General features: G+C 51.3%; 1 protein-coding gene across 3 annotated transcripts in view; it reads left to right on the top strand.

Moving 5' to 3' along the window:
• The window catches only part of SSRP1 (structure specific recognition protein 1), a 366,705-nt gene that overhangs the window by 327,485 nt on the left and 26,740 nt on the right, over positions 1-12,480 (top strand). For all 3 annotated transcript variants that reach the window (XM_069628997.1, XM_069628998.1, XM_069628999.1), the window contains one exon: positions 10,200-10,291. In XM_069628997.1, the coding sequence (XP_069485098.1) occupies positions 10,200-10,291 (92 nt within the window). The remainder of the gene's footprint in view (positions 1-10,199; positions 10,292-12,480) is intronic.

Here is a 12,480-nt window from a genome sequence, read left to right on the forward strand (position 1 = left end):
ACCCTACCAGTTGTACCATGATGTGCATTAACAAATCACTTTCTACAGCATGGGGTTTGGTATGTATTCACATGCTCATGAAAATTCCCCATCAGGCTGGGAATCCTCAGTAAAAGAATACAATTTCACTTTTGTTTATAAACTGTCTTTCTCCTATAAAACAATTGCAGAGCTCTGGGTCATACTGCCCTCTCCCTAAGCCCCTCTGGCAGCCATCTTCAGATTTTACAGCACGTTCAAAGGTTGGGAGTCCTCGTGTTTCGCTCTTGGTGCTGTCTGTGTTTTTTGCACTTTTTGGCTACGAAAAACCTATTTTTGTTCAAACTAACCCATGTGCTCCATCGTTTCTTAATCTGATTAACAGGGATCCGTTTTTCGTCATATTTCGCCCCTCAAGGGGGGGGGGGGAAATTGTCAAGTGTTTCTTCTTGGAAGTTTCCAGAAGGCCATCGTGCCTACACCACACTGGATCATGTCGGAGGAGCAGGACGGAGCTTCAGTCTTCAAGCTTTGCACCAGCTGCAGTTTGCAGAATGTTTTCACGGATGACCAGCATTCCCGGTGCCTTTGTCTTCACCAGATGCACAAAGAAGATTGCGAGATCTGTCAGGGCGTTACCAAGCACACTATCGTGATTGGCCCGTCAGGCTGGCGGCGTGGCTCAAATCCATGGCCTCCACCCCATGGGGCTCCAGTGTGGCATGCCACATCTGGATCCAGCCCGCAAGAGCAGGTTTCTAAATCATATGAAGGCGCTCGATCCGTGGGGCCCAAGACAAGGCCAAGCAGTGAGAGTCCACTTCCGTCGGGGTTGCCGTTCAAGCAGGTCCTGCGACGGCCAGGCCATGTTCATCGTCGCCATCGGCCTCAATCTCCAGCCATCACTCCAGTTCTTCATCAGAAAGAGTCGGCTACCCCAGGGAAGCTGCAGGAGAAACCGTAGAAGGCCAAGCAGGACAAGGTGTCCGATCTGACCGTGAAGGCCCAGGTGATCCAGGCTTAATCATCCTCCATCGAGATGGTGGTGGCCTCCCTTTCGAAGGCGAAAGGGGCTGACCTGGTCCAGGGTGCCCCTACAACACCCTGGGTAGCTCTTCCTCCCAGGAGGGGAGGCTTTGACAAAACCTGTGGACAAGACTCCAGAGAAGCGGATGCCGTCCCTTAGCCTGAGACCGACCCCCCTCAGGACCCGAAAAAGGAGGGGTGGTGGAAGAACTCTAGGGCACAGATATTTCTTCTGACGTGGAGGACAAGGCTTCCATCTACACCATGCCGGAAGACATTGGGGGCGAATAGAACGTCGATGAGGTAGACAGTCGCTGGGCTCAGCGACCCTACTCCCCAGGCACCTCCCAGAGATCTGTTGCATTATATTCTCTCGATCCTCCACATGCTGGTGTCTTAAGATTCAGAAGAGGATGCAGACACCGCCAACGACACCACCGGCGACGATCCTGTTGACACCACGGCCACCACCACTGAAGAGGAGGGAGCACCCTAGGCCTCTGCTCCAGCTGCCACTGCCCCCCTCATCCAGTACCCTAGTGATACGGGGACGGACACAGCGACGAAAAACACCGACATCTCTCTGCCCCCAAGGGCTTCACCGCCGGACGAAGGTTGTAGGAGCAGAAACTCAAAGTGTACAGTATTGAAGTATTTTTGTGTTACTATTCTATTGCTCCCTTCTGAAGAAGGCTTTATAACTGATAAAATATTGTTTCCAGCATGGGGTCTGGCATGGATTTACATGCTCATGAATATTCCCCATTGTCAGGCTGGGAATCCTCAGTGAAGAAAAAATCCGTTTTCATTTCTGAACTGTCTTTCTCCTAACAACCATTTGCTGGTCTCTGGGTCATACTGCCCCCAGCCAATGACTGCCCTCTACCTAAGCCCCTCCTCTGGCAGCCATCTTCAGATATTTACTGCACGTTCAAGTGTTGGAGTCCTTGTGCTTTAGCTCTCGAGCTTTTACTGCATTTAGCGATTTTTCTAAGACTTTATTTTTTCCGGTCAATCCAGCCTCAAGCTCCATCATCCGACTAACGGGGACCTGTTTTTCAGAACCTTCTACACCCCTCAAGGGTGATTTATTTTTTTTGGGCGCTTTCCCTTCTTGGAGGATTCCAAAAGATTCTTTGAGGCCTACCCCGCGTGGACATGGCTGAAGATAAAGGAGACTCGACGCCTCTGTTCAGGATCTGCCCTGGATGTGGACTAAGGAACCTTTTCCTGGACGATGGGCACTCTGTGCCTTTACTGCCTACATTCCGATCAAACGCATGTGGCGGAGACCTGTGCGTCCTGCAAGGATATGGTGCCCCACACCATGAAGGACCGTCGCAAGTGGCTCTCCGTACGGCTTCAGACAAAGATCCCGGCTGCGGGTGAGCCCCGAGCCTCACCCAGCAAGAGGAAATCTGAGCAGTCTTCTAAGACCTTTTGAGGGCGCTCTGGCTACGGGGGCCCAACATAAGGCAAAGCACCACGAGCCTGCGGGCACCAGGAGTACCGTTTGGATGGGCTTCTCGGCAGCCAGGTCGAGAATGGCATCTCCGGCACCCTCGACTACGAGCTAACACTCCGGGTCAGCGAAGAAGAGGAAGTCGGACCATCCGGGTAAACTTCTGGAGAAGTCCCAGCCGACTCCGACAGAGAAAGCCAAGGGTGAGTGGGGTGCTGACACTCGCCCCACGGTGAATGAAGGCCTCAAGCGCGTCCAAGATCATGAAGGCCCAGGTTCACCAGGCGAAGCCTTCCCTGGAAGGAGTGGTGGCGTCCCTAGCGAAGGCCGCAGATGCGGGTTTGCAGGAGGCGGCCCCTAAGACGATAGTTTCCCTGCCTGCGTGGAGGGAATCCTCTTTTCTAACCATCGAGAAGACACTGGTGAAGACGATGCTGATCATCTCCCCTAGACCGTCCCCGCTGGTCGAGCAGAAGTGGGGAGGGGTTGGCCTGTAGTCCTGCAGGGCTCGGACATCTCGGAGGAGCTTTCTGGCCTGAAGGCCGTACTGGACAAGAAGTTTGTCGAGGCCAGGTCCTATGGAAAGGACCCCGGCGAAGTGGAGAGCGGCAAGGATACCGATGAAGAGCTAGCGGACACCACGCCACTGCCATGGCCCCCGTTGCAGCCACAGCACCCCCCACCACCGCCGGCGAACGTGTCTGTGGACATCCTACAGGCACTGCACACCTTGTGTTCAGAGATCTGGACAAGGTTGCCACCTCCTTGCCATCCTTCGCCACCATCCTCTCCTCCGAGGGACGATACGGCTACTGGCACAGGTACATACGACGACGGAGGGGACCTCCCGTCGCTGGAGCCCAGGGCCTCGCCACCCAACGAGATTGGCTCCTTCCATGCCATGATTGCTAGAGTCTCAGAGGTTTAAACTTGCCCCTGAGGAGAAGGAAGGCTTCCTGTACCAACGCCAGGAGGCCCAGAGGAAGACCGTACTGTCTATCCCTCTGTTGTTCTATCACTCGGTTGGACGACATTTGGGATGAGGGGCTGTCCCTCATGAACTCGGCCTCTGCCACAGGGAGGAGGGACCGGTATGAGAAGAAATACAGGGTGCCGGACTCTGCTCTCAAGGGTCTCAGATACCAGCTGTCCCCAGACTGTCTTGGCGGATCCTCGATGTCCTCTGCCCACCTCCCATAAACCCCCCCCTCCCGGCAAGGGAAAGAAACTAGATGCCATGGGGCGACGGGTCATCTTGTCGGCTGCGACGACGATCAAGGCGGCCAATGCCTTTTAGCCATCGTGGCCCATTAGGACAGGGAGCTGTGGTTCAAGATCGGTCCCCTCCTGGACTTCCTTCCTGACGAGAGGCGCTGGAGATCCTGCGAGACGGCTCGGGCGTTAAGCACGCTCCAACAGCGACGGCCGTCCTGTCAGGCCTCCGGAGGAAAGGCACGGGGATACTCAATGTTTCGGTGGCGGCACGTCATCCTACCGTGAAACGTCACACTCGTCGGCTCAGGAAGCCTACAGGGGCCGCAGCAAGTTCGGTGGAGGTCACAGTTGTTGCCAAGGTCCCCAAGGTGGTGCCCCCACGGCGAAGCAGGATTGAACCAGCCGCGACATCGGGCCCCCACCCGCGCAGCCCGGTAGGGGCCCGGCTGGCGAACTTTGTTGGTGTGTGGAAGTCCATCTCCACTGACCGTTGGATGCTGGAGGCCCTGGCCCACGGGCACACCCTGGAATTTCAACGAAAGTGCCCGCGCATTCCACCAGTGGCCAGGAAGGAAAATCACGTCCCCAAACTTCAGCTGGGCGTACGGACCATGTTGCAGATGGGTGCGATAGAACTCATCCCAAAAAGGCTGCGGGGTCTCTGGAGTGTACTCCAGGTACTTCCTTGTCAGAAAGAAGACGGGCGGTTGGGGACCCATACTAAACCTCCGCCGCCTCAACAAGTACATCCGGTCCCAGCCAGAAGTTTCAGAAGGTCACCCTTCAGCACGTGCTGGCACAACTGGAAGAAGGGGATTTGCTGTCGTCTCTGGACCTGGAGGACGCACAAGGGACACCGCAAGTTTCTGCAGCCATCGCAGGACGTGCAGTTTCTGGGGTCCCGGCTCAACACGGTGTCGTGTCTGGCGTCCCCATCGGAGGAGAGAATCGCGGCCATCCTGGCCAAGGTACAACGGCTGTTGACCCTGAAGATCGCAAGGGTGCGGTCCATCAAGTCCCTCCTTTGCATGATGTTGTCGTGCATTTACCTTGTGCGCCTGTGCAGGCTGCGGATGCGACCGCTGCAGGAGTTCCTCGATGCCCGATGGATGCAAGTATCTGGAAGCTTCGAGGACAAGAGCACCCTCAACGAGTGTTTCCGTCAAGCGATTCGGTGGTGGGGTGTCCGTGCGCATCTGTCGGCGGGTGCAGATTTCCAGACCCCCTACTACACCCGCCACCGGAGACTATCACGACGGACGCATCCCTGGAGGGATGGGGTGCACACACCAGTCGTCGCCACACAAGAGGCCTGTGGCTACCAGAGGAGAAGTCGTTGCACATCAACGTTCTGGATCTACTGGCCGTGTTTTGGGCCGTCAACTCTTTCCTTCAATCCCTCAAGGGCAAGGTGGTGCAGATTTTCACAGACAACACCACCACGATGTTTTAGATCCGGAAGCAGGGGGGCACCAGATCCCCAGCGCTCTTCAAAGAAGCGCAGGACCTATGGCGATGGGCCCGTCGCTCAGATGTTCCTCGTCCAATTTCATCTGGCAGGAGTAAAGAACACTGTGGCCGACGCTCTCAGCAGGGAACTGCACTCGTGCCACGAGTGGGAGCTTCGATGGGACCAAGTGAATCTGCTATTCTGACGATGGGGCAATCCCCAGATTGATCTGTTTGCGACGGTGACCAACACCAAGTGCCAGAGGTTCGCCGGCAGGTTTCCCCAGCTGGGGAGCATGGGGGATGTATTCTCCTTCCCCTGTGACTGCCTGTTCCTCTATGCGCACGACGAGTGGGAGAGATTCAGGCATTATCTTGTAAACCACTGTACTTGACATTCTACGAGACAAGGGTGGTGCTGCGGACGCACCCCTCCTTCATGCCCAGGGTGCCGTCGGACTTTCATCTCAACGAGCCCTTGGTGTTACCTGTTTTCTTTTTGTCACCGGCTGAGAGGACTTTGCACTCGCTGGATGTGGGTAGACTGCTGAAGCTCTCCGTGGACCGCGCAAAGATTTTTCAGAAGACATCACAGCTGTTTGCGAACTTTGGCCCTGTGAACCAAGGGAAGGCCCTCTCCAAGGCTTCCATTTCCAGGTGGCTCTGCGGCTGCATCACCCATTGTCACCGGTTGGCAAACCGACCGCTGCCTGGCCATCCGAGAGCCCATTCGACCAGAGCGATCGCTGAAACTGCAGCGTTCCTGTCTGGTGTGCCCCTGCTGGTCATCTGAGGTTGCTATGTGGAGGTCGACGCACACCTTCACGAAATTCTACAACATCGATGGGGATTCCAGGGAGGAGTCCAGAGTCTGCCAAGCAGTGCTAGCCAGAACTTGTATGGACCTCCAGAGTCACAATCCCACTTGGCCAAGTCCCCTCACCAGAGTGCAGGACTGAAGAATCGAGGAAGATTGACCAGTCAATAACCATCCTTTGTTGGAGCTGAAAAAAAAGGCAAAACAGCAGACCAATGAAATCCTTAGTGAGGGTCCTTCCTCCCGAATGCTGCTGTGACGTCCCATTCAGAGTCTTTCCTTACGTCACCAGACCAATGGGAGACCAGGTCCGTCGATGCTTCAGAGGAAAGGCTCCAGCTGCATTTGCTTCATCTAACCTAAGGTACTGTGGAGCTAAAGGTAGAACTTGCCTTAAGCCGAATATTGGCTCCAGTGTGATTGGAGAGTCTTACAAGGTGTTTGGGTGTCCACCCATATCTCTGGCCCACGCATAATAGCGTGTGCTCCTTTAGGGTGTCCTTTGCATGGTCCCTAGAACTTTACTAAAGCATCTTTATCTAAGTGACTAAAGTATCCTGAGGAATCTTGCCTTTTCTGCTGCTGCATAAGACTTTTGCTCCACTCCTACACTGACTTTGATAAACTCTTGTATCGTTGGGGATTGTACTGCCAAAGCATTAGAAGCCTAAGTGTTGCTAAGAGGTAATTCTCCAGCATGGGGCCTGGCATGGATTCACGTGCTCATGAATGCTCCCTGTTGTCAGGCTGGGAATCCTCGGTAAAGAAAAAAATCAGTTTTTCACTTCTGAACTGTCTTTCTTCTAACAACCACTCACTGGTCTCTGGGTCATACTGCCCCCAGCCAATGACTGCCCTCTACCTAAGCCCCTCCTTTGGCAGCCATCTTCAGATTTTTACCACACGTTTGAGTCCACGTGATTAGCGCTATGGCTTTTTACTGCATTTTGCGCTTTTTTCCCCAGTTTTCTCTATTTTTCAGTCAATAGAGCCTCAAGCTCCATCGACACATCATCCGATTAACGGGGACCCGTTTACGGATTTTCCAGCGCCCCTCAAGGGCTGAATTTCATCGAGCTAGGATTCCAGAAGATTCTTTGAAGCCTACTCCGCGTGGACATTGCTGAGGAGAAGGAAGATTTGACGCCTCTGTTCAGGGCTTGCCCAGGATGTGGCTTGCGGAACATCTACTTGGACGATGGGCATTCCCTGTGCCTCTATTGCCTACATTCGGACCAAACGCACGTGGAGGAAGATTGTGTTTTGCAGGGAGATGGTCTCCCGCACCTTGAAGGATCGGCACAGCCGTCTCAACGAGTGGCTCCAGGCTAAGGCACCTGCTACGGTTGAGTCCCGGCAGCATGCCTCCCCCAGCCACATGAAAAAAAACTGAGCGGTCTTCTAAGACCTTTGAAGGTTCTCTGGCGACGGGGGCCCAACATAAGGCTAAGCACCGCGAGTCCACGGGCACCAGTTGCACCGTTGCGACAAGCTCTCTGGCGGCCAGGGCGAGCTCAGTGTGTCCAGCACCTTCAACCACGAGCCAACGCTCCAGTTAGCCGAAGAAGAGAAAGTTGGATCACCCAGGTAAGCTTCTGGAGAAGTCCTGGACGGGCCAGTTGGAGAAGGCCAAGGGGGAGACCCTCCCCCCAAGCTGAAGGCCTCTAGCTCGACCAAGGTCGTGCAGACACAGATTCACCCTGCGAAGCCTTCCATTGAAGGCGTGGTGGCGTCCCTATCGAAGGCCGCAGACGCGGGTTTGCAGGGTGCGGTCCCCAAGGTGAGGGTTTCCCTGCCTGCCAGGAGGGAATCGTCTTTTCAACCCATAGAGAAGACACCGGATAAGGCGATGCCCATCATCGCCCCGAAACAGTCTACCCTGGTCGCAGAGAAGGGTGGGGGGGGGGGCAACAGTCCTGCAGGGCACGGACATCATCTCTAAGGAGGAGCTTTCTCCTCTCCAGACCAACTTTGCAGATTATGGTCATCCAGCCATCAAACTTTTTGCTACACTGGAGAACGCACAGTGCCATGACTATGCTTTTAGGTATCCCCAGGGACGGTGAACGGTCTCTAACGTGGTCAGGGAGATTTGCCTATGCTTGTTCCCCACTTCCTCTCCTCAACAGGAAAGTTCACCAGATGCACCAGGAACAAGTTACACTAATCCCGATAGTACCAATGTGGGCTTGTCAGCTGTGGTTTTCACATCTCATGGGAATGTCACATTCCCCTCTCAGTGAAGCTTCCTTGCCTGTACAACCTGCTGTCCCAAGACCAGGGAACACCACGCCACCCATGCTCCCAAATGCTCAACTTGTCAGCATGGCTCCACAGGTCATAGTTTGGACATTGCCAGCTGCCTCAAAGGTGCAGTACTCAGAACATCAACCCAATTGACTGTTCACCCACGCACAGTCCTTTATCTAAGTCACTTCTTAGACACAGGACTTGTTTTTAATTTTCTAAAGGTCCACCTTGCTGCCTTTTCTGCTTACACCACATCCCGAAGCAAAATATCCTGGTAGAAAGTCCCTGTAAATAAGGCTTTCATGGAAGGGGTAAAAATACCCTCCTATTTCTAATTCAATTCCCAGATGGGACTTGAATGTTGTCCTTAATAAACTTTTATGGGCCCCCCTTTTTGAGCCAATGCACAAAGCTAGGTTTAAGGCTCTCGCCTATAAGACTAGTTGTCTGGTGGATATTACCTCTATTAGACAAGTTGGTGAACTGCAGGCTCTCAGTTCAAGTCCCATTTGTTATATTCATAAGGACAAAGTGGTTTTGTGCACACCCACACTGTGCACCTAAATTCATTTGTATTTGTATTTTATTGAATTTATATAGCCCTTTGATCCAAAGTGCTTTACATTTCTAAGTTCCATGTGAACTAATCCATTGAACTTCCGCTTAAAGAAGCCTCCCTACATTAGATGTTAGGGTAGCAGCTGGGTATTACCTTGATAAGACAAAACCACTTTGAAAGACAGATACATTCCAGGTCTATGTTGCCGTTGGTAGAGAAGGGGCCCTATCTCTAAGTCGGCAATCTATAGATTGACTTTTCAATGCATCCAAATGTGTTACTCTCTAGGTAAGAGATCTACCCTTTACGCTCGAGGCACAGGAGCTACTATATCTTTCATTGCAAATGTTGATTCTGTTTGCAAAGCAGCTACCTGGAGTTCTGTTCACAATCAACATTACTGCTTAGATACACATTCTAAGACTGGACCACTTCGGTGGTGATGGTGCGTGGTACAAATGTCCTTTAACATTAACATAACTGGTTCTCAGGTGGGTCAGGCGGTGTTAAGACATCTCTTCGCTGCTGTTCCTTCAAACATCCCACCACCATCTCATGGTACTGCTCACTAGTCTATGCAGAGCATGTGATTCTAAGCAGATTCACAAGCATCAGAAGACATACATTGCTCACAGTAATCTTATTTCTGGTGCATGTATCTGCTTAGATTCACATGCACCCACCCTTCCTTCCCTCTCTGAGTTGAAGGAACAAGACATCTTACTTTCTTTACTTCTGTACTCGCCCACGCATTCTCTTGCTACCTCATGGCAGAACAAAAGCAACGGGGGGACCTCAAAGCGTGAGGGGTGTTGGGCACACTACACATCACTTTAGGGATAGTGTTACAGACACGCCTATAATCAACGTCCTTTTTCGATCTTGAAAAAAAAAAGCAATACTCTGCGATAGCCACTAGATGTTTATATGCACAGCATGTGAATCTAAGCAGATACAAGCACCAGAAATACGATTACAGTGAGTAATGCATTTCATGATCTCTTAAAGATGGACTACTCTTTGATTCTGTAGTAAAGAAAAAATACTGAAAAAGCAGGTATTGATTATGTAATCTAGGAGAAAAGTGGGGACCAGTGGTGCTGAATTGAAGACTTTGGTCTCAGGGACATGACTGTGGAGCACATTGTTTTTGTATTCACATCTTAGGGAAGGCCCTTCTATAGCATGTTGGCAAAGTATAATATTTCAAGGATGATTGCTCATGAGATTTATTCTCCATGGGGAAAAGGTTGTGAGCCAGCTGAAGGTGGCAGCTTTCTATGAAGGGTTACCTTGTTTTTGTGCATATCTATTACTACTGTCCTTTACATTTACGCAGCCAACATCAGGTGGTATTAGATGTATCGTGGTACCTGCTTCTTTATTTTATTCTTTGTTTCAGTCTCTGTGTAGTAATTGTTCCCTATGTTTTTCTTATTTAGGAGTGGGACCGAAAGGCTGAGGTAGCGAAGAAAGATTATGAGAAAGCTATGAAAGAGTATAAAGAGAGTGGAGGAGGCGATTTAGAGAAAGGGTGAGTTTGTCTTGCGCTCTGCACATTCCTTTTAGCCACGTTGCCATATAGCTGTACTGCTGCTTGAGCTGCAGCATATCAAATAGATCTTTCTAATCTACATGTTGGACATAGTGCCAACTCCTGCGCAAGTGTCACTTTAACAATGCCTCTGAATTTCGCCTTGGCCACAATTGTGTATAAGAAGATAACCCTTTGTGTAGGTGTTTTTTTATGACTTGAGTTGATTAGGTTTATTTGGAACTCGCTTTATGGCTTCAAAGTAATGGGATTTGTTAGTAAATTTTTGCACCCTTAATGTTGAATGCTCATAGACCACTGAATACATTTTTGGGAGATGCACAATATAGAAATCAGTGTTGGTTAACTGATGCTCTTAGTTCTAATATTGCAGGCAAATTTATGTTCTAAACAGATGCTACGCGCGAAGTGCTAGTGAATACTACATGCGTTTCTTACCTTGACGGACTGAGCGACTTGTGAATGGCGGCCCCATATGCCCTTTGACGCCTAATGTCTCCTTTCTTGTGGTCCGACGACCCACAGTTGAAGTTAAATAGAAATGTCAGGAAGAGCTTATTGCCCTCCTGCTTTTGAGAAGGTCACTCCTCGTATTATTACCACCCCCGTGGGACTTAGCCTTCTATTTACCGGATTTTTTGTGGGGAGGATGTTTGTTTAGGGTTAGACTTGTGCTCCTGCGCATTCTCCAAAACCCTCTTCTCCAGCATGGGGTCTGGCATGGATACACATGCTCATGAATATTCCCCGTCATCGGGCTGGGAATCCTCGGTAAAGAAACAAATCTATTTCAGTTTCATTTCTGAACTGTCTTTCTCCTAACAACCAATCGCTGGTCTCTGGGGCATACTGCCCCCAGTCAATGACTGCCCTCTACCTAAGCCTCTCCTCTGGCAGCCATCCTCAGATTTTTACCACACATTCGAGTGGTGGCTGTCCTCGTGATTAGCTCTCAGGCTTTTTACTGCGTTTTGCGTGCTTTTTTCTCCAGAGTTTTACTCTTTTGTTTTATCGAGCCTCGAGCTCAGTCGACCCATCATCCGATTAACGGGGACCCGTTTTTGGATTTTCCAGCGCCCCTCAAGGGCTGAATTTTCTGGAGTTAAGATTCCAGAAGATTCTTCGGGGCCTAATCCGCATGGACATGGCAGAGGAGAAGGAAGACTCAACGCTTCTGTTCAGGGTTTGCCCAGGATGTGGCCTGCAGAACATCTACTTGGACGATGGACCTTCCCTGTGCCTCTATTGCCTGCATTCGGACCAAACTCGCATGGAGGAAGACTGTGTTTTGCAAGGAGATGGTCTCCCTGTCACGACCCTCGCCCAAAACCCCCTCTGGCAAACCCATTGGCCAGGTGGATTCAGGACTCTGGCCTCTAGAGCCTGGCATCCTCTTCAAAAGCCCTCATGGGGCCAGTCCTGGTGCCTATGGCGCCAGGCTCATACACCATGAACAACAATGTGCTTGGGAACTACTTTATTGTATTGTCAGCCAACATGGAGGCATCCACATAGCTTGGTTCCTAAGAACCAAGCTATGCGGTCTAGTGTTTTGGATGTGGCAGGCCTGGAACTACTTTCCCTGGTACTACTTTACCTGGGCAATATAAACCACACCCTGACTGCAGAACATGCTTCGTGTTACTTTGCAGCTTGCAACGTGACGCTCACCGTGTCCAGCTATTCCCTCGAACCTCGGAGAAGCAGAACCTGCAAGGAGATAAAAGGAACATCATTAGCAGCAGCATTTTACCTGCAGTGTTCATCTTTAAACACTCGCAGCTGCTGAGAACAGCTTCCTCGAATTTGCACGCCTCCCGGACAGAATGACCTGAAAGACGAAGATGGAGGCAACATTAAAGAAAGCTGTAGACATTTACAAATTACGAACTGCTCAAAAGACTTGTGGCTGGTCGCCTCTCGGCTGGCACCACTCCGGACATTCCGCTCGCGCTGAACACCACCGCGACCTACACGGAAGGAAAATGCAGGTTAGCAAAGGCAAGACTTTGCAGTGCTGCGCATAGCACTTACTTGCCACATCATAGCGCTCTAAATGCGCCATCATTTACCAGCGGGGCTCAACCAAGCCAGTTCGCCGCGCTGAAGCTCTGCATACCTAAGGGAGAAAGAGACATTTTAAACAAAGGCATGCAGGATAGCAACAA

Source organism: Ambystoma mexicanum, chromosome 12 (genome assembly GCF_040938575.1).
Source record: "Ambystoma mexicanum isolate Mex_15411 chromosome 12, UKY_AmexF1_1, whole genome shotgun sequence".
In the NCBI taxonomy this organism is placed as follows: Eukaryota; Metazoa; Chordata; class Amphibia; order Caudata; family Ambystomatidae; genus Ambystoma; species Ambystoma mexicanum.